Source organism: Colias eurytheme, chromosome 26 (genome assembly GCF_061535395.1).
Source record: "Colias eurytheme isolate Ceu_HAF_F1 chromosome 26, ilColEury1 Martin Lab GWU primary, whole genome shotgun sequence".
In the NCBI taxonomy this organism is placed as follows: domain Eukaryota; kingdom Metazoa; phylum Arthropoda; class Insecta; order Lepidoptera; family Pieridae; genus Colias; species Colias eurytheme.
Window position 1 is genome coordinate 6,251,056 of NC_143005.1, and position 22,367 is coordinate 6,273,422.

Sequence of the window (22,367 nt, forward strand, 5' to 3'; positions counted from 1 at the left end):
AAAATCGTCGCATTACTCTATGACGTGACGGTATTGCCATGACGCGACATTGAAATTTGACTCTCAACGCAAGAATTTTCACTTCAAAAATAGACATTATACCTTCTAACTAAATATATTTTTATATAAAGGGTAAAAGTAATTGCATTGAAATAAGTTTCTTAGCAACGATTTGAAAGGTTCAAATAGATTTCTTTTATTATTTATAGTTTTCCTTATCGCTACTAGATATGGCTTTTTCGTGTTCTCTTGAAATCCCCTACTTGCGTAATGTTATAGGTGGTTGAGCTGTAACAATAAATAGTGTGTGGAGTAGAGTGGAGTAGAGATAAATCTCTAAAGAGATTTAGAGGATTTTCTTAAAAGCGTATAATTTTCTAATATTGCGAAAAGCTTGATGTGCTTATTATAAAAATTAAAAACTGAACGATTATTGAAAAAAAAATGCATTTTATATGATTAAAGATGTAAGGTAGATAGATAGAGCCATACTTTAATATAAAATGGCTGATGGGTAATGGGAACTGGAATGGGTAATATATACATACAATAAATAATAAAACATACATCGTTTGAAACAGAGCTAAAAACACACGTTAAGACAGACTACAAGATTGATTCCGTTTATTTTAAAAGAGTCGGTTACATACTTAAACATTTAGGTAGAGCTACTATACCTAAGCGTGTTAAAAAATACATAGCGAGTAATCTATACTAATATTATAAAGCTGAAGAGTTTGTTTGTTTGTTTGTTTGAACGCGCTAATCTCGGGAACTACTGGTCCGATTTAAAAAATTCTTTCGGTTTTAGATAGCTCATTTATCGAGGAAGGCTATAGGCTATATATCATCACGCTACGACCAACAGGAGAGGAGCCACGGGGGTGAAACCGCGCGGAGCGGCTAGTAACTAATAACCACGATACCACATCCAAAACTTACCTAGCACTCATAACATTATACAATATCGGGTTGACCGTCGCGGACACGTAGTACAATGCGCCAGCTACGTTGAATAGATGTTCATTGATCACGTGGAACTGTGGCAGGCTGTACCCGTAGATGTAGAACAGGCGTTGGACGTGGAACGGTGTCCAGCACACGAAGAACGCTATTACCACGGCCACTGGTGAAATAAGGAATTATTAACAACGCTTTGCTAATGAAATATTTAAAATACATGGTTAAAAAAACAGTAACACACACACACGCACACACATAGATGGATATGGATTATTCAGTAGAATTAATAAAATGTTCCTTTATTAAATCATAAATCAAAATACGGTACTAAGAGGTCATTTTGTAAAAAATTGGATACATTTAGAGCGTGGGTCACGCTCACTGCAAACTTTGCGAAACGTCGGTATAAATAGTGCATAAATCGTTTTTAAAATCCGTTAAAATATGGATTTAACTTTTTTATATAATATTCGGGTAAAACCAAACATAAGAAAATACTATATTCAATATAAATAATATGTTAGCTTAATTATAATATAATGTCAATGATATTTTTTACTAGCGGTCCGCCCCGGCTTCGCCCGTGGTACATATTTACGTTTTCTCTACATAAAAACCATCCTCGTACTTCAAGGAATATAATAAAAAAAGAATTATCGAAATCGGTTCATCCGTTCTCGAGTTATGCGCTTACCAACACATTTTGCGATTCATTTTTATATATAAGATTATACTTACGTTTATATAATTATACAGAAAACGTGTACGAAATTTTGATATATAAGTTAAGTCTCTCGATCTTACATTATTTATGTACCTACATACTTGAGATAAAATAATTATAAGTTTCAAAGTCAGAGTTAGGTTTAAAGTACGAGCTGTGAAGATCAATTATATCTATGTATACTTATTTTAATCTCGAATTATGATTAACTTACAATACAAGAGAACATAGTGAAAATGATTTCAACACGAAAAATAATCTTCTAAATATACTGAAAGTTACATATAATAAAAAAACTTGCGTGGATTAACACAAATTTCACACAAATAAACAGCGGTTAAAGATATTTTAAAAGAGAAAATACATTTTTTAGAGTTTTCATATAAAGTTTAGTACATTTATCAAAATTAAACACTAAACTAAACCATTAATCTAAATAGTGATTAGGTCCATTGAATCTTTTGTACACGCTAGGAAAATTAATAAGGTTTTCACAATATTTGGCAATAAGTGGACATATACCTGCATAGGCAGTAGGCTAGAAGCTGTAGTCTCTATTTGTATCTGAAACTAGCGGTCCGCCCCAGCTTCGCCCGTGGTACATGTTTACGTTTTCTCTACATAAGAACCATCATCGTACTTTAAGGAATATAATAAAAAAAGAATTATCGAAATCGGTTCAGCCGTTCTCGAGTTATGCGCTTACCAACACATTTTGCGATTCATTTTTATATCAAAAAATCAAAATCAAAAATCAAAAATATTTATTCTGTAACAAATAGTATTACAATTTAACAGTCATTGCGACATCCTTTTAAGCAATTAAATGCTATAATATATAATATATAAGAAGATATGCAATTTATTTACTTGAACATTATTTATTCATTTGTGTAATGCTTATATCTGAATGTTCATCGTTCATATATGTGCGCAATCCAGAACAAAGCAATTTTCAGACCACTAACATCGTGTTTCGATTGAAACATCTAATAAATTGAATTTATATGAGCCTTAAGAGCGGTATTATGTAAATAAGAATCTAAAGATTTAGGAAATTTATTCATAGTGTTATTTAAAGCGACCCATCGATCACTTACTTGAGAGTAATCACGGACAGGTAAAAGCTATACATAAATAAGGCAAAGATCTTGCCCTTAATTTTATAAAACCTATTTTCTATATTAATTTTCAGATTGAGCACAACAAGTACAACTTCTGTCTTTATTATCAAAGCCTATAATATTGATTTAAAATACTGTAGTTCAAACGTACCAAATAAATTAATATCCGTGAGAAGACTGACTTGAAATTATAAAACAAATTGAAAAACAATAAAAATAATTCATATCTACTTATTCATTTACTTACACATCATTCATATATAGTAGGTTAGATTAGGTTAGGTCTTACCTATAAATTTGAAATAAGTCGACTGAAACTTTTTGATTAAGCCCCGACATTGATAAGAATTTTCTATTTCACCAAGTTCATTAATTTAACCTTCATTTCGAATTCCTTAATGAAAATTTGCCAAGAACTAAGGCAAAGGTATGTTGTCAACTTTCTCCTTGATTTATTTGACAAAGTTAATACATAATATGGAACCCAGTGCTTGAATTTTCAACAGGTTTTCTACTTCGTTGAGTAAAGCAAATTCTTTATTAATTAACCAAAGTAATTTCAAGAAAGCTCCAAATTGAGATTGATTGTTTAGGTATTTAATAGATATTAACTGTGCTATTAATGAAACCATTACGTTGATTGAATATTGGATATTAAACTTTATGAGACTATATTTTTACTTCTTTCCTATTTTGCTTTATAATGATTTCAAGATTATTACAATTGCAAACATTACAATTCTAAGTCACTAAAACATTATTTTTTTATACTACTATAACATCTACATTCATTTATTTTACATTAGAATAACAGTAAAAACCAACCTAGATTTTATACAAGCCCTACATGACTTAGGCAAATCACATTATTAGGGTCCTAATTTAAAGACCGGCCGCATGATGTAAGAGGGATCTGACCCTAACGAGACATGAAAGTAAAGCTAATCGAGGTCTTCACATTGTTGTAGTAGGTTAGGGACAGGAAAATGGGAAAGTTACTACTTACTAATGATGAACGAACTTCTGTTTATGGTATGAGACAGCCTAATGGTTTCAAAGCTTGTGTTTATCTTTTGGCTGTGTGGTTCTGTTCTTTGATGGTTTTCTGCCATCGACCATACTATAGAAGTATAGGCTAAGACCCCTGTTACGGGCATACTTTGATAATATATAAATATGATATTTTAATTGATCATCTTTTCTTCATGATTACGTTAGCTACGTAAGTTTATAGTATGAGTGATATAAGCTTTCTTGCCTTGACAGACTGAGAATTATAATAATATTGTTAAGAGATTGTTGTTTGACCTGGGACGGAACGAAGATCTGTCGTTTCACGGATAAATTTTTACCTATATACCAAAGGGGCGGTTATGCAGATAAAATACGAGCGTTGAAAGTCGTAAAAATGTGTGCTATTTCGAGATAATATTTGCATACCTAAGTTCAGGTGAATTCTTCGTAAAGTTTTGCGTGATAAAAATACAAAGAAGTTCATATTCAAACTTTTAGATTTATGTCTAGAAATAAATACAAGAAACGGGATGGAATCATCACTACATAGTATAAAACAAAGTCGCTTTCCCTGTCCCTATGTCCCTATGTCCCTTTGTACGCTTAAATCTTTGAAACTACGCAACTGATTTTGATGCGGTTTTTTTTAATAGATAGAGTGATTCAAGAGGAAGGTTTATATGTATAGTAACATCCATTAAATTGTGGAGTAGTACTGTTATTTTTGAGGTTTCTAATGTGATGTCGTAAAAAATTCCATTTTTTCCGCTTATATTGCAAACGCAGGCTGAACCCTACGAGTTTTATCAAAATAATGTACTAAGTATTATACACATTGAAAAGGCCTACAGAAAAGTCCGCGATGGTATATGTCTATCTCTTATGGATAACCCACAATAACTTTTTTTTGTCATTTACTTTTTACGACAAATAATAGCTAATTTTCGATGCGATTTTAACCAATACAGCATTAATCCTTAACCAATTAAATAACTTGAATACATTGTTCATTTAATATAGATCTATATGGCCCTTTACACCGTATGATTTAAGTGAATATTTTCGAAGATATTACAGATTTAAAAATTGCGGGACGTAGCGTTTGCGGCGGTACCGGCGCGGGTCAAACACAAGCGGCGCGGGCGCGGGCGTGCCATAAGCGCACCTCTTGAATCTGTTTTGCACCACGTCCTTCTTATACATTTTGTATGAAAGAATTTTGGAAAGGCGTCGAGACGGCACGCCACGGTTGTGCCGCGCCTTATACCCGTGCGAAGCCGGAGCGGGCCGCTATGTTTTTATATACAACGTTTACAGTTTTTCTGTAGTGTATTTAGTATCCGCATTGCACCCGTGCGAAGCCGGGGCGGGTCGCTAGTTATTTATATTTATAATAGATTTTGTAGGTATATATGACGTATGTAGGTATTAATTAAAGTCATCTATATCTAAGTAGTATTGATATAACAAAATAAATGCGTCGCGCAAGAACAGTTTCAATGGGTGTGTTTTCATAAATTTATAGTTTATAGTAATTACTTTGAAAGCTATTTAATAATTATACCTAACAAAATCAAAAAGAACGTTTAGTACCATCTAAAACTACTTTTATTTTCACTTATCGTTTAAAACGTCAACGTTAAAAGAAATCATTTTAAGGTGATGAATTAATTTTTCTAACATTTACGGCCCTTTTCAAACCATCGTAATTTTTATATTATTAAAGTTGTCGTGATGAAAATTCTTGACAAGAAAGTTCAATAGTAACACAATGCGTCTACCGTTTTAGAAACATAATTCCATGATATTTTCTCGATAGAAAAAAAATACAAAGTTCTCATTGTTATTTTTTTATAATCTCTGGCATCTTCAAAATAACAAACGTAAAGTTACGACTTTTTGGATATTAACTATAAAATATACAACCTATACGTCTACCGATTTAGAATTTTGAAATATGCGATGGTTTTGAAATAAACAAGAAATACTTGAAATTAGCGCGCGACCAGCCAATATAGCGAGAGCCGCCCTGTACCTTCCTACCCCGATCGCTGCACGAGTCATTCCCGCTACGGCCGTCACACGGGGAACTTGTGTCGCTCGCGCAATCGTAAAAAAGGGTGACAACACGATAAGACAAAATGAGACAAATGGGGACAACAAAGAAAATAAGAAGAAGAAACATAAAGGTTGGAGAAAAAAGAATGCTTACAATTGGAACAAATTAATGAAGAAGTTGGTTTTATTTTAAATTTGATGATAATTGTATTATAGACGATGTTTGATATGTACCCCTGTTTTAAGTACATAACGAATGTGTAAGATTTTTTTCATTTATAGCATAGATAATCTTTTCAGAAATCCGGAATCCAGAAGGAAAATAAACCCACTGATTGTTCACAATGTGAACCCACTCCTTCGTAAGTACCTTTATTCAGTCAAAAATGTATGTTATCAACGTTCTACTGGTTTTATCGCATGATTCCATTTTTAGCAAAAAGCAACAAAGTGCAAAGAAATAAAAAATCATGGTGAACTTAGTGGAAGTATGGCGGACGTGATATGGAACAGGAGCTCATTGGAGTAGTATCATATTTAAAAAAAATACGAAAAAATTTCAAGAATTACATTTCTTGGTAGGTGGTAGATAAGTATGTTGTATAAAGAATTTGATGTTGATATTTATTTCATTTATACTTACTACACCTGTGCGGGAAATTGCTTAGTACTAAAACAGGTTTATATTCATATTTACATAGTAATGTGAGTTTTAATTTCGAAAAATTTTGTGTAAGTATATTAAATTGAGTTCCTGGGTGATCTGGAAACACAATTGGGCCCGGAAGATGGCGCTGCAGTCACTCCTCCTAATCACATGAACCGATTTGGATGAATATTTGTGTGCACATTTCATTGTTGTGGGATGATTGGTTGATTCGTTTTCACATTAGCTAATATTATGTATTTTTGTTGTAAACTTAATTTAATGTTTATAAAACATTATTATTGGTATAAATAAGCCAGTGTTCGTCTCACATTGCTGTACCTGCCTACCTACCCTACCAGGGCCTAACTTTGTTCTGGCTATTTTATTTTGATTATTTGTAATGAATAATTACAATTATAATAGAGTGCAAAAAATAAATACATGCGTCAATATATTTTGTGTTTTTTTTTAAACAATTTTTCTATTTAAAAAAATATCATTCCGACCGCGGCTTTGCCCGCTTGGAATTAGGTTATATCGTGAATCCTGTTTTATCCCACAGAAGTGTTCAGTTCGGATAAAGAGTATCCTATGTGTAAATCCAGGCAATTAGCTATATTTTATCAAAATTGGTAATGTAGTCTTGACGTGATTAAGTAACAACTAACAAAAAAATATACAAATTAACATCCAAAGTTTCGCATCAGTTTTACTGTATTAGTGATATCTTCCACTCTTGACTTTGACTGAGAAGAATTAGGGTTTATAACTTCTTTCAGAAATAGTACCTTTCATTTCTGGGCATGATGTAATATCTACGTCAGCATCAAATTCTATCTAAATCAATTCAGTAGTCCGCGTTATTGATTACCATTTCATTTTTTCAGAGTAACAATATTTTTTGTTATTTTAAAGATTATTTATAACCTGTATTATTTTGTAATAAAGTAAACATTACGAAATAATAATAATTATTAATAATGTCTAAGTAGTTGTTGGAAAGAAGATTATTTGTTTATAAGCAAGAAAATAAAACCAATAAATCAACAATTGAATAAATATTATAACTGTATGACGACTCCATACATGTTTGTCCCGAGTCGGCCAGCGGCAGCGCGGCGAGTTTGCAAGAATGACTTCGCGCACACCCGCGTTCGCGATAGCGAGCTATTAGACTCCGCCCGCCAAGCAGTGGATTTTTTTTTGTGTATCGTCTTAATATATAAAACTCAAAGGTGACTGATAATATAGTGATCTATCAACGCACAGCCAAAAGCACTGGACGTATCGTGCTGTTTGGCATGCAGGTAGATGTCATAACGTACGAAAGGATTTTAGAAAATTCATCCCCCAAGGGGATCAAATAGGGGATGAAAGTTTGTACCTTGAACATTTATCTTTTCCACGCAGGCGAAGCTGCGGGCAACAGCTAGTATTTAATATGTTTCATAATAATACCGTACGTAATTTAAACTAATGTTCTGAATACCTCTTTCCCCGGAAATCCGAAACCTCCGTAACCCTCCGTAATTGTAGCCAGGGCATTATAGTCCTAAACACAAAACCTATCCTTTACCCATTGCCTTGCCCTTAAAGTGTTTCAGAAACTTGTTCAATGTATTACATATATTAGTGTTGTGGTTGTTTTTTGGGCAACGTTTTTGATGAATAAGCATCATAATATAAACTTTGGAATAACTGAGTCATAATTTGAATTGTGTGACAGTAAACAATTAGGCAGAAAACATTCATATAATATCTTGATCTATGGATAATGTAAATGCGTTGAAAATTCAATCTAGATTCCCTTAGTGTCTAAACTCTAAAGAATAGAAGTAATAAATATATCAATTACTACTAACTCCAGCCTTCAGTGTCACACGCATATTACCCTGCTAAAAAGAAGGATATGCTTATCCAGATTTATGTTAATCTTATCCCGATCTCATTGAGATCCGATAATATGTTATTTTTGCGTGAAAACCAAATACGCAAATATCCCTCCATCCATCCTCATAAGCTTTAGAGCTCATACATCAGGATATTTATATTATATACAATAAATGCTAGTATTATTTAACCCAAAACATGCTGACATATTATTTGAATATACAAAACATTATATTTTCGGGTCATTCCACTTGGTGCGTAATGCGTTGTCAACAAAATTTAAATCTTGCAAAAAATGCTACATACATAATATCCTGTTGTTTATTATTACATGGTACCAAATAATGTATTTTTGTCCGTTTTAATAAAGTCAGGGTTCGGTTCAATATGGAATATATTTTTCGCCAGAAAGCATGAATCTTTAGCAATACAATTTTACTATGTATATAGTAGTTATCTCCCTTTAGTAATGAGCAAAGAGAAAAAGTATGTACTATTCAGTAGGTATATGAAATTTATTCAATCAAAAAATTTTATATATGTGGTTAGAAATAAGTGGAATACTAGAAAAAAAAAACAGACTGTATCGCAAAACAATGATGTCTAGACATCTGCCTCATTAAGGAAGTCTGTAGGTATATTACCGAAGCTACTGGCTTCGGTAATATATACTTACAAAACTCTTGACTTGTAGCAAAGTATGGGTACCGGATATATAGTCAGAACAATGTCTGAACATAAAAGTACAGTTGCTATTTATTTTGTGCTACCTACATATATTTATAGGATAAACATGTTATCGATTTGATTTTTTATAGTGTGTAGAGACGTACTCCATAACATTTAGACAAAGTGCCAAATATGAATATTCTTAACTAAACCATACATTTTAATTAACAAATATAATAGTAGGTATACTTATCGGTACCTACCTATAACATAATATACCTAATCAACATAAAATATATTCGTGTAAACTTTTACAAGATTTTTTTTAAACTACCACCCGACTACATCGATTCTAAGCAATAATATAATTTGCAATCGAAAAGATAGGTAGGTTTAAGCAATCATATTTTTACATAGTTGAAAAGTTCTTGATACAAATCTGCAAAAACAAAACCACAACCTTGAATATTATAATTTCAGTGTATCAAAAAGTTTCTTTTGATATAAGCCACTATAAACAATGTTATTTGTGGATCAGTTTCGTTTAAACATGTAAAAGTTTACATTCGCTCTGTTATGAGAATTACATAACATTTTCATTTACCTTGATGTAATACTTATTCATTGAAATGTGAATTATTTATACTCTTACCTACTCAATTACATTTTAAAGCAAATGTAGTAGGTACATATGAATAAATCGTCTGAAAAGTAAAATATAGATAGATACAAAACATTTTCTCGTAATCATTTAAAGATAAAGTTCCAAAGGAACTCACACAAATGCATGTGCATTAATGTGGTCATGCATTTGTGTGTTTGAGTTCAAATGTCTATTATCTGATACCGCTATCTTTTGAACTCCATTCCGTTAATATAGCTAAACACTAATTTATTATATCAGCTATATAAATTTCACTTTTATTCGAAAAGCAAGGAATAAATACACCTCTAAGAACAAAAAGCTAAGAAACAAATACATACCTAACATTCTGATAATGGCTTTCCTGGATTTCGCCTGCCGCGTCTCTCCGTGGATCTGACCGTTCAGTAGACCCTTGCTCTTTCTATTCACCCGTGTTGACCTATTACATCAGAAAATTAAATATTAAATAAAAAGGGAAATAAAATTGTGGACTACTATTATGTAATTTTATTGATAACATTATAAATAGTACCTAAGTAAGTTAATTAAACAATGGATTAGTATTATTATAAATTACGTACTCCAAGGACATTGAAAAACTGTTTACCACCGTATGTAATAGATTCAGTTTAGATTAACACATTTTATATACACTATTAGATACAGACTAGGTTTTCATATTTAATAGCAATAATTATGTAACACACACAATATTTCTAGATGTCCAAAGATCCCAAATAACAGTACCTCATCTGTTATCTATTTAATATTTATCTCAACGAAGATAGCTCATTTTCGCAGCCACTGTGTACCAACCTTCAGACAAAGTACACATGCGACCCTAACTCTCTTTAACTTGCTAAATGTCAATAACAAACTGCCGAGCTCCACAGGGCAGGCCTTTATTTACCTCGGAATGAGTTTTATCGGAGAGTTGGTACATTAAAAAGCTAACTAACTATGCTTTTACCTGATGTGGTGACCAGAAATTAATTAAAGCAAGTTGCTTAGTTAAAAACGTATAATAAATAATTATGTTCCGCCTGTTACTATAAATGTGAAAGTAGCATTGTCTTTTTGGCGATGTCTCTGTCTGTCTCTTCTATACGCCTAAACCACTGAACCGATTGAGTAAATTTGATACAAATATAGCTTGAAACTTGAGAAAGTACATAAGACTAATACAGTAAATAAGGTACATATCCCGGGAACGGAAACTAAACGAGTTTTTCTGTGAATACGTGGGCGGAAAGATCTATTTAGTGCCGTAGGTAAGAACTGTAACAAAATATTCGTATTTAAAATTAGGAATTTTTCATCGAGAGACGGGTAATTTGACTACAAAAGGAGCATTGTTTGCTGCATCGCAGTCTGCAGTGTCACAATTATACAATAATAATACTTCGACAATAAAACATCCAAAAAATACTTAAATCGAGAGACGAGAAAATCTCTTGTCAGTTTAATTGGGTAATAAAAAAATATTCATTATGCTGATTGGTTTTAACGTCAATTCGATTCGGCAATTGAGTCGTTAATTAACCAATCAATCTAATTCACTTGTCTTAAATGAATCGTCTCAAAATGTTTTAGCGCTAATGTGTAATGGCAATGAGGGTTCAATTGAATTGTAATTAAGGTTACATTGAAGGATAATTGATGAGTGTCGTTGCTACCTGGGGTCGTGAACAAACGTATGAAATTAATAAACATTTTGTCATCATGAAAATGTATTTAATTTTACATCAAATAAATGGTATATTCTTTATCGATTAAACGGTACAAAAATTTTTTGAAAACATGTTCATAAGATTTCAAAACATGTTCATAAGTTTAAAAAGCTACCAAAACTTGGGGACTTTTAATTTCAAAACCATCTTTTAGAATTAATTACTACGACAATTGCCATACTTATTACATATTGTGAGGTATTTTACGCCTCTTTTATAGTGCAAATTAACTTCCTAAATTTCCATTAGAGCGTGAGCGTATCGCAATTTGATTTTACAGCCGATAATACTTCTACGTACATAATGGTATTTAAACTTTAATTCAGTTACTGAGCAAGCAAATTGCTTCAATCTATCTAATGTGTTATGACATAATAAGTATTCAAACGCGCGATGAACGCAATTTCATGAAAATATAATAAAACTAAAGGTCCGCCCCAGCTTCGCCTGTGGTACATATTTCGCAATAAAAGGTAGCCTATGTCCTTTCTCGGGTATCAAAATATCTCCATACCAAATTTCATGCAAATTGGTTCAGTAGTTTAGGCGTGATTGAGTAACAGACAGACAGACAGAGTTACTTTCGCATTTATAATATTAGTATGGATTTATGTTCCTTGCATTAGATATATTATCTACAATAAAAAGAACAAATCATTCGTTTCCTATTTGCATATTAATTTGTTTCTACTTAATGGATGTTGAAAAAATGACATGATATTTACCAATAAACTACGTATACAATATTCCCATCGCCTAGAGCATTCTACAACTCATTTCACTCCAGAAATATCTTTCCAAACTCTTGATATTCTATCGATTTCAAGAAAGTATTTATGTGAGTGAACAATTACAAGTAAATAAAGAATTACCTTATATGACATCCCATTGTAACATACAAGCATAGGATGAGAATGGCTGGCACGAAAAAGAAGAATATACTGCTTAATTCTAGAAGGGGTGATGACGCCATCAGCGCGCAGAACGCTGAATCCAGAGATATGTTGCCGGAATCTATAGAAGGTAAAATATTATTATTTGTAACTAACATATATACTTATATTTTTTCATTACAAGCAAAGAAGACGTTGGTTCCTTCTTTGTTCTAAACATATCAATTAAAAAAAGTCATTAAAGATTTGCAAGAATTAAATGTATACCTACGGTGTAAATCTATATATGAATAACAACTATCACAGTTATGAAAACATAAAATGCGCTGTAACAATTAGATAAAAACATAATTTTCCTTAAAATAATATAAGTAGATTTCTATTCTCTACTCTGAAGGTTCTACCGATCTGATATTATTTATGGATTAAGGATAAATCCTGCCTGAAATAAGATAAGGTACATAATGTATGGAATGATAGTAATATACATCATATTCAATCTTCGGACTAAAATATTAATTATCTGTCTTGCATTATTCATATTTCAGGCTTGTACTTATTCACAAACCACACGAAAAACACTTATATATTATGTTAATAAAATTAGACGAAATGGCACAAATCGATTTCAATATTGCAAAAGCTAACATCAAGCGCTCTATATAAATTAGTTAAATATTGAATTAATATTATGTTTGCGAACGTTAATGTTCAGCTTATGTTGATTTTGCTCACGACGTTGTATTGAGCTGGTTTCTATTTCATATCAATTTAGTTATTATGGTAATATAATTTTCATTATCTTTATATTATTAGTTGCTTAGTTTTTACAATCAATAGATAATGCTGGACCATATTTATTAGTTTTAATGTTTTACTACCTAACTATCTCTTCCGCATTGCTCCTAATAGTCTTAGTGTGATGATATATAGCTTAAATAGCCTTCCTCGATAAATGGACTATCTAACAGTGAAATAATTTTTGAAATCGGACACGTGGTTCCTGAGATTAGCGCGTTCAAGTAAACAAACAAAGCATTAAATTATTTTTATCAATAATAATTATTTTAAGCATTAAAATATTTTTATCAATAATAATTATTAATTAAATTCCAATTTAATGGCATTCATATGAAAATAACAGGATAACTGGACCATAGTTAGGGTTTTTATCTGTTTTAATTGTTTTTAAAAACGTGCTTAGTCCAGCATCCACAGGTATTAAGTCGTATATTCTCAAAACCCGTGAAAGCTCTGGCAAAAAATAGAGATTTATTTCATTTAATTTCGTTATTGTTGAAACATTTAGAAAAATTGAAAGCTTATTTCAGATTAAAGTAAATCATACATATTTAATTGGGATATTTTCATCTGCTTACTGTCGTTACTAGTAGCAACATGTATAGGTACATATATTATTAAAAGAAGACCGTATTTTTAAACGTGAGATATTGTTAATTTTACATTTCTAAAAGCCTTGATTACAAAAACTGAAGTAATAAATGTGGAACCTTCTAATTTCGGCGTTTTTACTGATTTTTGTGCAAATGTTATTGAATTAAGGTAAAAAAATCACGTGAATTTATCGGCTTGCAGGTTAACGTTAAATGAATCCATGATTGATGAGTAAAAGGGAAATTAATTCCGATAAAATTGATTTAGCGCCGTTTGCTGTGTGGTGTGTCAACTTTATGATATTTTAAATAAGCTTTTGTTTATGACATTGGTAAACGCTGGTAAACGTTTCATATACCGTTAGGTAGCCAATTTTCCAGATTTGTTTTTACAGCCGTCGCATGGTTACTTTGAAAAATCCTCAGTTTAATAAATAAAGATAAAAAAAAAATAAAAGCACTTTATTTTATCAATTGTCATTTAGACCATGTCATTCAGATATAAGATTAAATGTACATTATTATTATAGAAGGTGGCGAACAAATCAAAATCAGAATACTTTATTTACATGCCCTATTTACAACATCATGTAGCTGAAAAACAAAAAAGAAATAGGTACCTACCTACATAATTTAATAAAAGTTTCTCGTACTGTCTGTTATAGTTAATTTACATACATCAAACAAGCACAACTATCTCCTGAACTTAGTTTTCAACTAACCTACGTCATAAATGTGTGGGAACTGGAAACACACAGAATATCTATAAGTACTAATATTATAAAGCTGAAGAGATTGCTTGTTTGTTTGAACGCGCTAATCTCAGAAACTACTGGTTCAATTTGAAAAAATATTTCAGTGTTAGATAGCCCATTTATCGAGGAAGGCTATAGGGTTATCATTACGCTAAGCCCAACAGGAGCGGAGCCACGCGGTTGAAACCGCGAAGAGCAACTGCTCTTCACTAACTAGTCACTGTATAAAACAAAGTCACTTTCCGCGTCTATTTGTCTGCTTAGGTCTTTAAAACTACGTAAGGGATTTTGATGACTTTTTTTTATAGAGGAGATTTTAGGAAGGTTATTAGTATATATTTTTTTGACGTGACAACGTCTTAAAATTCGATAGAGCCAGCTGCACGCACGAAAAAACATGACTCATGCGGCATTACCTCGCTCTGAGGCGTTCCATGTAGGCTTGAAGTGCGAGCGAGAGCGCGGAACGAGCGACAAAGAAACACAATCGGACGTTGTCACGTTCAACTATCGTCAGTAAACCGACTTTACAGACAACCAATTTTTTTCTACAAAACGGGCGAAGCTGCGTGCGGAAAGTTAGTAACAACATAATGTTTGATTCACATCTTACTTGGCGGATAGTCCCTGTAACTAATATCGGAGTAAACAGCAAACGGTGACGCACAGACAAACGCAACCACCCATAGCACTAGGATGATCCTTGAAGCCCTTGTCAGTCCTGCCATGGCGTACAGGTGCAAGGGATGACATATAGCGAGATAGCGCTCCAGTGTGAACGCAGATATCGTCAGAACGGACACGTAGGTTGCTCTGAAAAGGAAACGCATATAGAGTCGGAATCAAGACAAAATGGAAAACAATTCAAAAGCCTAGAAAGTTTAAAATACTAAGAGTGCCTGATAGATTCTTGTATCACAAAACAATCTAATATGCACCTTTTTTAACAACAGTCATTTCTTTTTATTATACGATCTAGGAAAGCCACTTAATTGATATTAATTCATTTATTCAATATCTATGTCTGCGTCAATTAAACAGGCTAACTTGCAAAACTGAAACCTTGGCCATATATTATGTTGTGAAGGCCTATGTATGCATAACGCTTTAGCAGTGATATCTTAACCTTATGAGAAGGAATCTAATGTATCTATTGTAGAAATCAGTAATCGTGCTCAAGCATAATTAACTGAGAAATTCATGGAATGACGCAGCGTCTTATTATTCCTGCTCTCTCAGACTGAACAAATGTTCAAAACGAAAATGCAATTATCCCTAATTTAGTTAAAATGCACCCGCTATTTCGACTTTGTGCGACTTATCTGCTATTCAAATTACAAACTTGAAGTTGGCGAATTCAAATAAGATTTTAATAGAACTTTGGCCACTTGAACTTTCAAAAAATTGGCTATTTATAAAAAAATTTAAAGTATTCATGAATGAATAAGTTTTGAGTATGAATCCGTATCACAAATTATGATAAAGAGATTGATCATTTCATAAAATTGTTATACCTATGTCATAAAATCTAAATGGACAAAGTTGATCGTGATGTATTGGCAGTTAGTAAACCTAGTACTTATAAAAAATGGAGCCACACATATCGAAAAGGGCTCGTTAAAACATTCAAGGTTAGGATCCTAAATTAAACAATTGGGATCCCTACGATAAGCTAATAAATTCGCATATATATGAGGATCTAACTGTATGACTAGTTATTAAGTCTAAGTATTTAAAACGATTCATGAAATTCAGAGATAAACGTCCTATTCAAGCAAAGTCGATTTTCAATTTCTCTTTCGCTTCCTAGTGGTCAAATCATGGTTTTAATCTTCTTTTCTTCGTGAAGTAACTAATACAAATCGCTACCCTTTATGAAGGTAACAGAAGTACTAGTAATTGTACAAGGTTCTGTAAAGCAAAACGCAATTCACAAACACTATTATTTTAAAATCAATATTATAATTTTGATTGTATCTTGTATTTGTGGCCTGTGATTATCATGTTCGACTATACCTACTGGATAACATAGTAGCAAGTAATTATGCCAATAATTATAATAAATTTATCGATAATTGTCACAAATTATATGAAAATAGAATTCTATTCGGTACACCCACTGAAATTACACCTACGCAGCTTGTAAATTGTCATCAAATTCAATTAACACATTCAATTAGGTATACCACAACTGACGATACACAAAAAAAAAATCCACTGCTTGGCGGGCGGAGTCTAATAGCTCGCTATCGCGAACGCGGGTGTGCGCGAAGTCATTCTTGCAAACTCGCCGCGCTGCCGCTGGCCGACTCGGGACAAACATGTATGGAGTCGTCATACAGTTATAATATTGTCATACATTTATTTAATTGTTGATTTATTGGTTTTATTTTCTTGCTTATAAACAAATAATCTTCTTTTTAACAACTACTTAGACATTATTAATAATTATTATCATTTCGTAATGTTTACTTTATTACAAAATAATACAGGTTATAAATAATCTTTAAAATAACAAAAAATATTGTTACTCTGAAAAAATGAAATGGTACTCAATAACGCGGACTACTGAATTGATTTAGATAGATTTTGATGCTGACGTAGATATTACATCATGCCCAGAAATGAAAGGTACTATTTCTGAAAGAAGTTATAAACCCTAATTCTTCTCAGTCAAAGTCAAGAGTGGAAGATATCACTAATACAGTAAAACTGATGCGAAACTTTGGATGTAAATTTGTATATTTTTTTGTTAGTTGTTACTTAATCACGTCAAGACTACATTACCAATTTTGATAAAATATAGCTAATTGCCTGGATTTACACATAGGATACTTTTTATCCGAACTGAACACTTCTGTGGGAAAAAACAGGATTCACGATATAACCTAATTCCACGCGGGCAAAGCCGCGGTCGGAATGATATTTTTTAAAATAAAAAAATTGTTTAAAAAAAAACACAAAATATATTGACGCATGTATTTATTTTTTGCACTCTATTATAATTGTAATTATTCATTACAAATAATTAAAATAAAATAGCCAGAACAAAGTTAGGCCCTGGTAGGGTAGGTAGGCAGGTACAGCAATGTGAGACGAACACTGGCTTATTTATACCAATAATAATGTATTATAAACATTAAATTAAGTTTACAACAAAAATACATAATATTAGCTAATGTGAAAACGAATCAACCAATCATCCCACAACAATGAAATGTGCACACAAATATTCATCCAAATCGGTTCATGTGATTAGGAGGAGTGACTGCAGCGCCATCTTCCGGGCCCAATTGTGTTTCCAGATCACCCAGGAACTCAATTTAATATACCTACTTACACAAAATTTTTCGAAATGAAAACTCACATTACTATGTAAATATGAATATAAACCTGTTTTAGTACTAAGCAATTTCCCGCACAGGTGTAGTAAGTATAAATGAAATAAATATCAACATCAAATTCTTTATACAACATACTTATCTACCACCTACTAAGAAATGTAATTCTTGAATTTTTTCGTATTTTTTTAAATATAATACTACTCCAATGAGCTCCTGTTCCATATTACGGCCACCATACTTCCACTAAGTTCACCATGATTTTTTATTTCTTTGCACTTTGTTGCTTTTTGCTAAAAATGGAATCATGCGATAAAACCAGTAGAGCGTTGATAACATACATTTTTGACTGAATAAAGGTACTTACGAAGGAGTGGGTTCACATTGTGAACAATCAGTGGGTTTATTTTCCTTCTGGATTCCGGATTTCTGAAAAGATTATCTATGTTATAAATGAAAAAAATCTTACACATTCGTTATGTACTTAAAACAGGGGTACATATCAAACATCGTCTATAATACAATTATCATCAAATTTTGAAATAAAACCAACTTACTTCATTAATTTGTTCCAATTGAAAGCATTCTTTTTCCTCCAACCTTTATGTTTCTTCTTCTTATTTTCTTTATTGTCCCCATTTGTCTCATTTTGTCTAATTGAGTTGTCACCCTTTTTTACGATGGCGCGAGCGACACAAGTTCCCCGTGTGACGGCCGTAGCGGGAATGACTCGTGCAGCGATCGGGGTAGGAAGGTACAGGGCGGCTCTCGCTATATTGGCTGGTCGCGCGCTAATTTCAAGTATTTCTTGTTTATTTCAAAACCATCGCATATTTCAAAATTCTAAATCGGTAGACGTATAGGTTGTATGTTTTATAGTTAATATCCAAAAAGTCGTAACTTTACGTTTGTTATTTTGAAGATGCCAGAGATTAAAAAAAAATAACAATGAGAACTTTGTATTTTTTTTCTATCGAGAAAATATCATGGAATCATGTTTCTAAAACGGTAGACGTATTGTGTTACTATTGAACTTTCTTGTCAAGAATTTTCATCACGACAACTTTAATAATATAAAAATTACGAAGGTTTAAAAAGGGCCGTAAATGTTAGAAAAATTAATTCATCACCTTAAGCATTCCTTTAATAATGCCGGCGTTAAAAATGTCAGAAGTTGAAATAATTATCTATTTAGTCATTATAGAGGTGGTACCTGATGTTAAGGGGATATAAATCAGTAAATTATGGATTTATTTTTCTAAAATGATGATGAATCTAAAAATTATAGACCTGCAAGGCTGACTCTTAGAAAGTTATAGGATCATTAGTCATTTTAATAGTTTATCTTGATGATCGTAACAAATAAGAATATTTTCTTTAAGCTTTCTCTAGAAAGATAATAATGTACCTACATATAACAATATCATGACTCAGCAGTTAGTGTCCCTAATTATTGAGCCAGGTGTGCTCGATCCCAACTGTTTCATAAATATAATGTACTAGCGGTCCGCCCCGGCTTCGCCCGTGGTACATATTTACGTTTTCTCTAAATCATCCTCGTTCTTCAAGGAATATAATAAAAAAAGAATTATCGAAATCGGTTCAGCCGTTCTCGAGTTATGCGCTTACCAACACATTTTGCGATTCATTTTTTTTATATATAAGAAGATTGAATATTGTGTTTTTTCTTGCGGTGTTCATATAACAAGCATAATATTATACAGTAGAGTAAATAGACAGTTATTTGCAATTGTATACAAAGCTTTGCTTTGAAAATCGCTTTTTTGCGTTGTGTGCAATTTTAAATAATATATTTATCCCTAAAACATTTATTACGATATCATTTATTATAACAGAGCCAGAAAGCTAAAAATATCTAAAAAACAGTAAAATTAGAAACCGTTTATACATAGGTTTTGCTAGGCCCACAAATACCGAAAAATCTGATTTCTTCTTTATTATGTATTTGTATGAATATCGAAATTATAACACATTTATTTATTCTGAATTTTACGAACTTTTTGCTTTATTTGAGACCCAAAACGATTTGCAGGAATGCTATTTTGTTTTCTTACTTCAATACAATTGGGAATTGGTAACGCCAATATAATTAAAATAGTAAATGTAGAAATTAAACGTTTATTGTTTGTGGTGTGTTCCTTCATCCTTCCCTACATACGAGCACAACCAATCATCGCGTGGTCTCTAACCACGTGACACGTCCAATAAGACGTGAACGCGACGTTCGTGTCGCTGAAGTCAGTCGGGTTCGCTCCGTGCCTTCGCGAGGTTCGGGACTCGGCCACCGCCGGAGAGCTTCCACGAGGCTCTCTAGATCATCAGGCATTGTGCCCTTGTAACATCACCGGGGTATCCTGTGCCCCGGCCCTTGGTCGCGCTCACCGCCGCGTGTGTGTTTGTGTGGAGTGTGGGACTGGACGCCGTTCTTGCCCGCCGCGAGCTGGAGGATCCTGACCGCGTGGCGGCGCGTGTGTTCTGGACGCTACTCCCTCCGACGAGGTACGTGCCGTGTGTATCCTGTCTATCCCTCTTTGCTAACACCACGTAGATCTGAATACAGTCCACTTTCATATCGAAGAATATATTTACGTATATTTTATATTGGCGCGACCATTGAGTGGTCCTTCGAGCCGGATAGTAACCATTGTTTGGTCATTCCGTATAAATACCTGATGATTCCACCGCCCTTGTTAGGATACTCATTGTGTAGGACCTAATAAGCGATTAGTAGTATCTTCAATGCGAAATACTATTTAATATACCGCATATAATAGAACGACAATGCGTCTTCTACTATTCATATAAAATATATTTTAAACCCGCCCTTATTAGGATACTCATTGTAGGCCCTAATAAGCGATTTAATAGTACATTCATTGTGAAATAACTATAATATACCGCATAGATCGACATTGCGTCATCTATTATTTTTTGCTTAAAATATATTTTATTCCGCCCGTAACATTAAGTTACGCGTATATTATTATTAAAATAGTTAATTAAAACTATATTCATATCGTTTATCCGCAGTTATAACGCTAAAATCATTATAAATCGAACATATTTCATCATATTTATTTATCCGCTACCCGCGCTCGAAATTTATAACGTTATCTAGGTCATTCCGCGTCCCGCGATCCGCTGTTATAATCCGACCATATTGAAAATTCAAACTCGGTTCATATTACGCTTGCGTCGCTGACCTACTTTATTTAGTCGTATTACTTGTTATTGTAACTTGTATTGTAACATTCTCTGTTCGAATATATACTTTTGTTATTAAAAATGCCGCCTAAGAAAATGACTAAGTTACCTGATAGTGACGCTTCGGATGTTAATGATTCGGAAGATATAAATGATTCGCAGTTATCCATGTTATTAGCTAAACGCGAAATTATATTCGAAATGGTGCAACAAATGTATGATTTGTCTTTAAACGTTCATAACAACGCCTCGCTAATGGAAAGTTTCCTTGACGAGTCCGCGCAGATAGAATCATTACGTGAAAGATTTGAAAAGTGTTTAGACGAATACAATACTCGCTTATTATTATTAACACCTACCGCGAAACCTGATTATAAAAGCCTCGTTGCATTCGAGTCTTTATATAGCAGAGTTATAAGAATTAAATCGCAATATTCGCAACCAAGTCCGTCACACGGAGATATTAATAATTTGCATGAAAATAGGCCTAAATTACCGCCTATCGAATTAGTACCATTTTCGGGTGATATTCGCTTATTTCCGCTGTTTCTTTCGAATTTTGAATCAATTGTTCACAACAATCCCGGCCTTACAGATGCCGAGCGTTTATATTATTTACTAGGTAAATTAACGGGGAAGGCCACAACTGTTATAGCTGGTATAACCCCCTCCGCTGAAAATTATAATTTAATTTTACAAACTTTAAAAAATAAATATGATGATAAACGTATGTTAGTTTCCGCGTATTTAAATCAAATGTTTGATTTTAAACCTTTGCTTTCTCCGTCCGCAACAAACTTTGATTTATTTACTGATAACTTTATTAGCGCAGTGCGCGCCTTACAGAATATAAAGTTAGATAATATTACAGATTTAATGATTGTTCATATCGCGTTGAAGAAGTTAGACTCAGATACTGTTCGCGCTTTCGAGACTAAGTTTGGTAGTGAAATGCCTACTTTTGATAATTTAGTTCAATTTATTCAAACTCGTGCGAAGGTATTAGAACGCATTCATCCTTCCACAAATTCGGGAATAAATAAACCGCCTCGAAAGAATAATTATAACCGCAGTTTAAATAATACTTCTTCCGCACCGCCTAAGACGTATCAGTCTTACGTAACAACCGCTGATTCCGCATATAGTTGTCTTTGTACAAATATTACACATCAACATTTATTTAAATGTTCGAGTTTTCATAAAATGAGTCCGCAGGAACGTCTGAAATACGTAAAGGATAGAAACGCGTGTATAAATTGTCTCAGTATTAAACACCGAGTTTCTAGTTGTTC

At 32.8% G+C, this 22,367-nt stretch overlaps 2 protein-coding genes and 1 long non-coding RNA gene across 3 annotated transcripts in view; 1 reads left to right on the plus strand and 2 right to left on the minus strand.

Annotated features, from left to right (window-relative positions):
* Positions 1-938: 938 nt before the first annotated feature.
* Positions 939-22,367, minus strand: part of LOC149897219 (neuropeptides capa receptor-like) — a 41,928-nt gene continuing 20,499 nt past the window's right edge. Inside the window, exons 3-6 of the mRNA XM_090116694.1 lie at positions 15,123-15,322; positions 12,340-12,481; positions 10,076-10,176; positions 939-1,126 (exon numbers count right to left, since the gene is read on the minus strand). Of these exons, the coding sequence (XP_089972820.1) occupies positions 939-1,126; positions 10,076-10,176; positions 12,340-12,481; positions 15,123-15,322 (631 nt within the window). The remainder of the gene's footprint in view (positions 1,127-10,075; positions 10,177-12,339; positions 12,482-15,122; positions 15,323-22,367) is intronic.
* Positions 17,250-18,427, minus strand: LOC149897220 (uncharacterized). Its single transcript, XR_016458244.1, has 3 exons — positions 18,408-18,427; positions 18,218-18,279; positions 17,250-18,143 (listed from the first exon to the last, which is right to left on the minus strand). It is a non-coding gene; the product is annotated as an uncharacterized LOC149897220 (long non-coding RNA).
* LOC149897221 (uncharacterized) lies at positions 20,808-22,346 on the plus strand. The gene is made up of 2 exons (XM_090117011.1): positions 20,808-22,194; positions 22,341-22,346. Exons 1-2 carry the CDS (start codon positions 21,157-21,159, stop codon positions 22,344-22,346), a joined length of 1,044 nt encoding a protein of 347 aa, XP_089973137.1. The 5' UTR covers positions 20,808-21,156.

Bases quoted from the DNA above. Each gene is read 5' to 3' on its own strand.
- LOC149897221 (XM_090117011.1), top strand. From the start codon at position 21,157: ATGCCGCCTAAGAAAATGACTAAGTTACCTGATAGTGACGCTTCGGAT.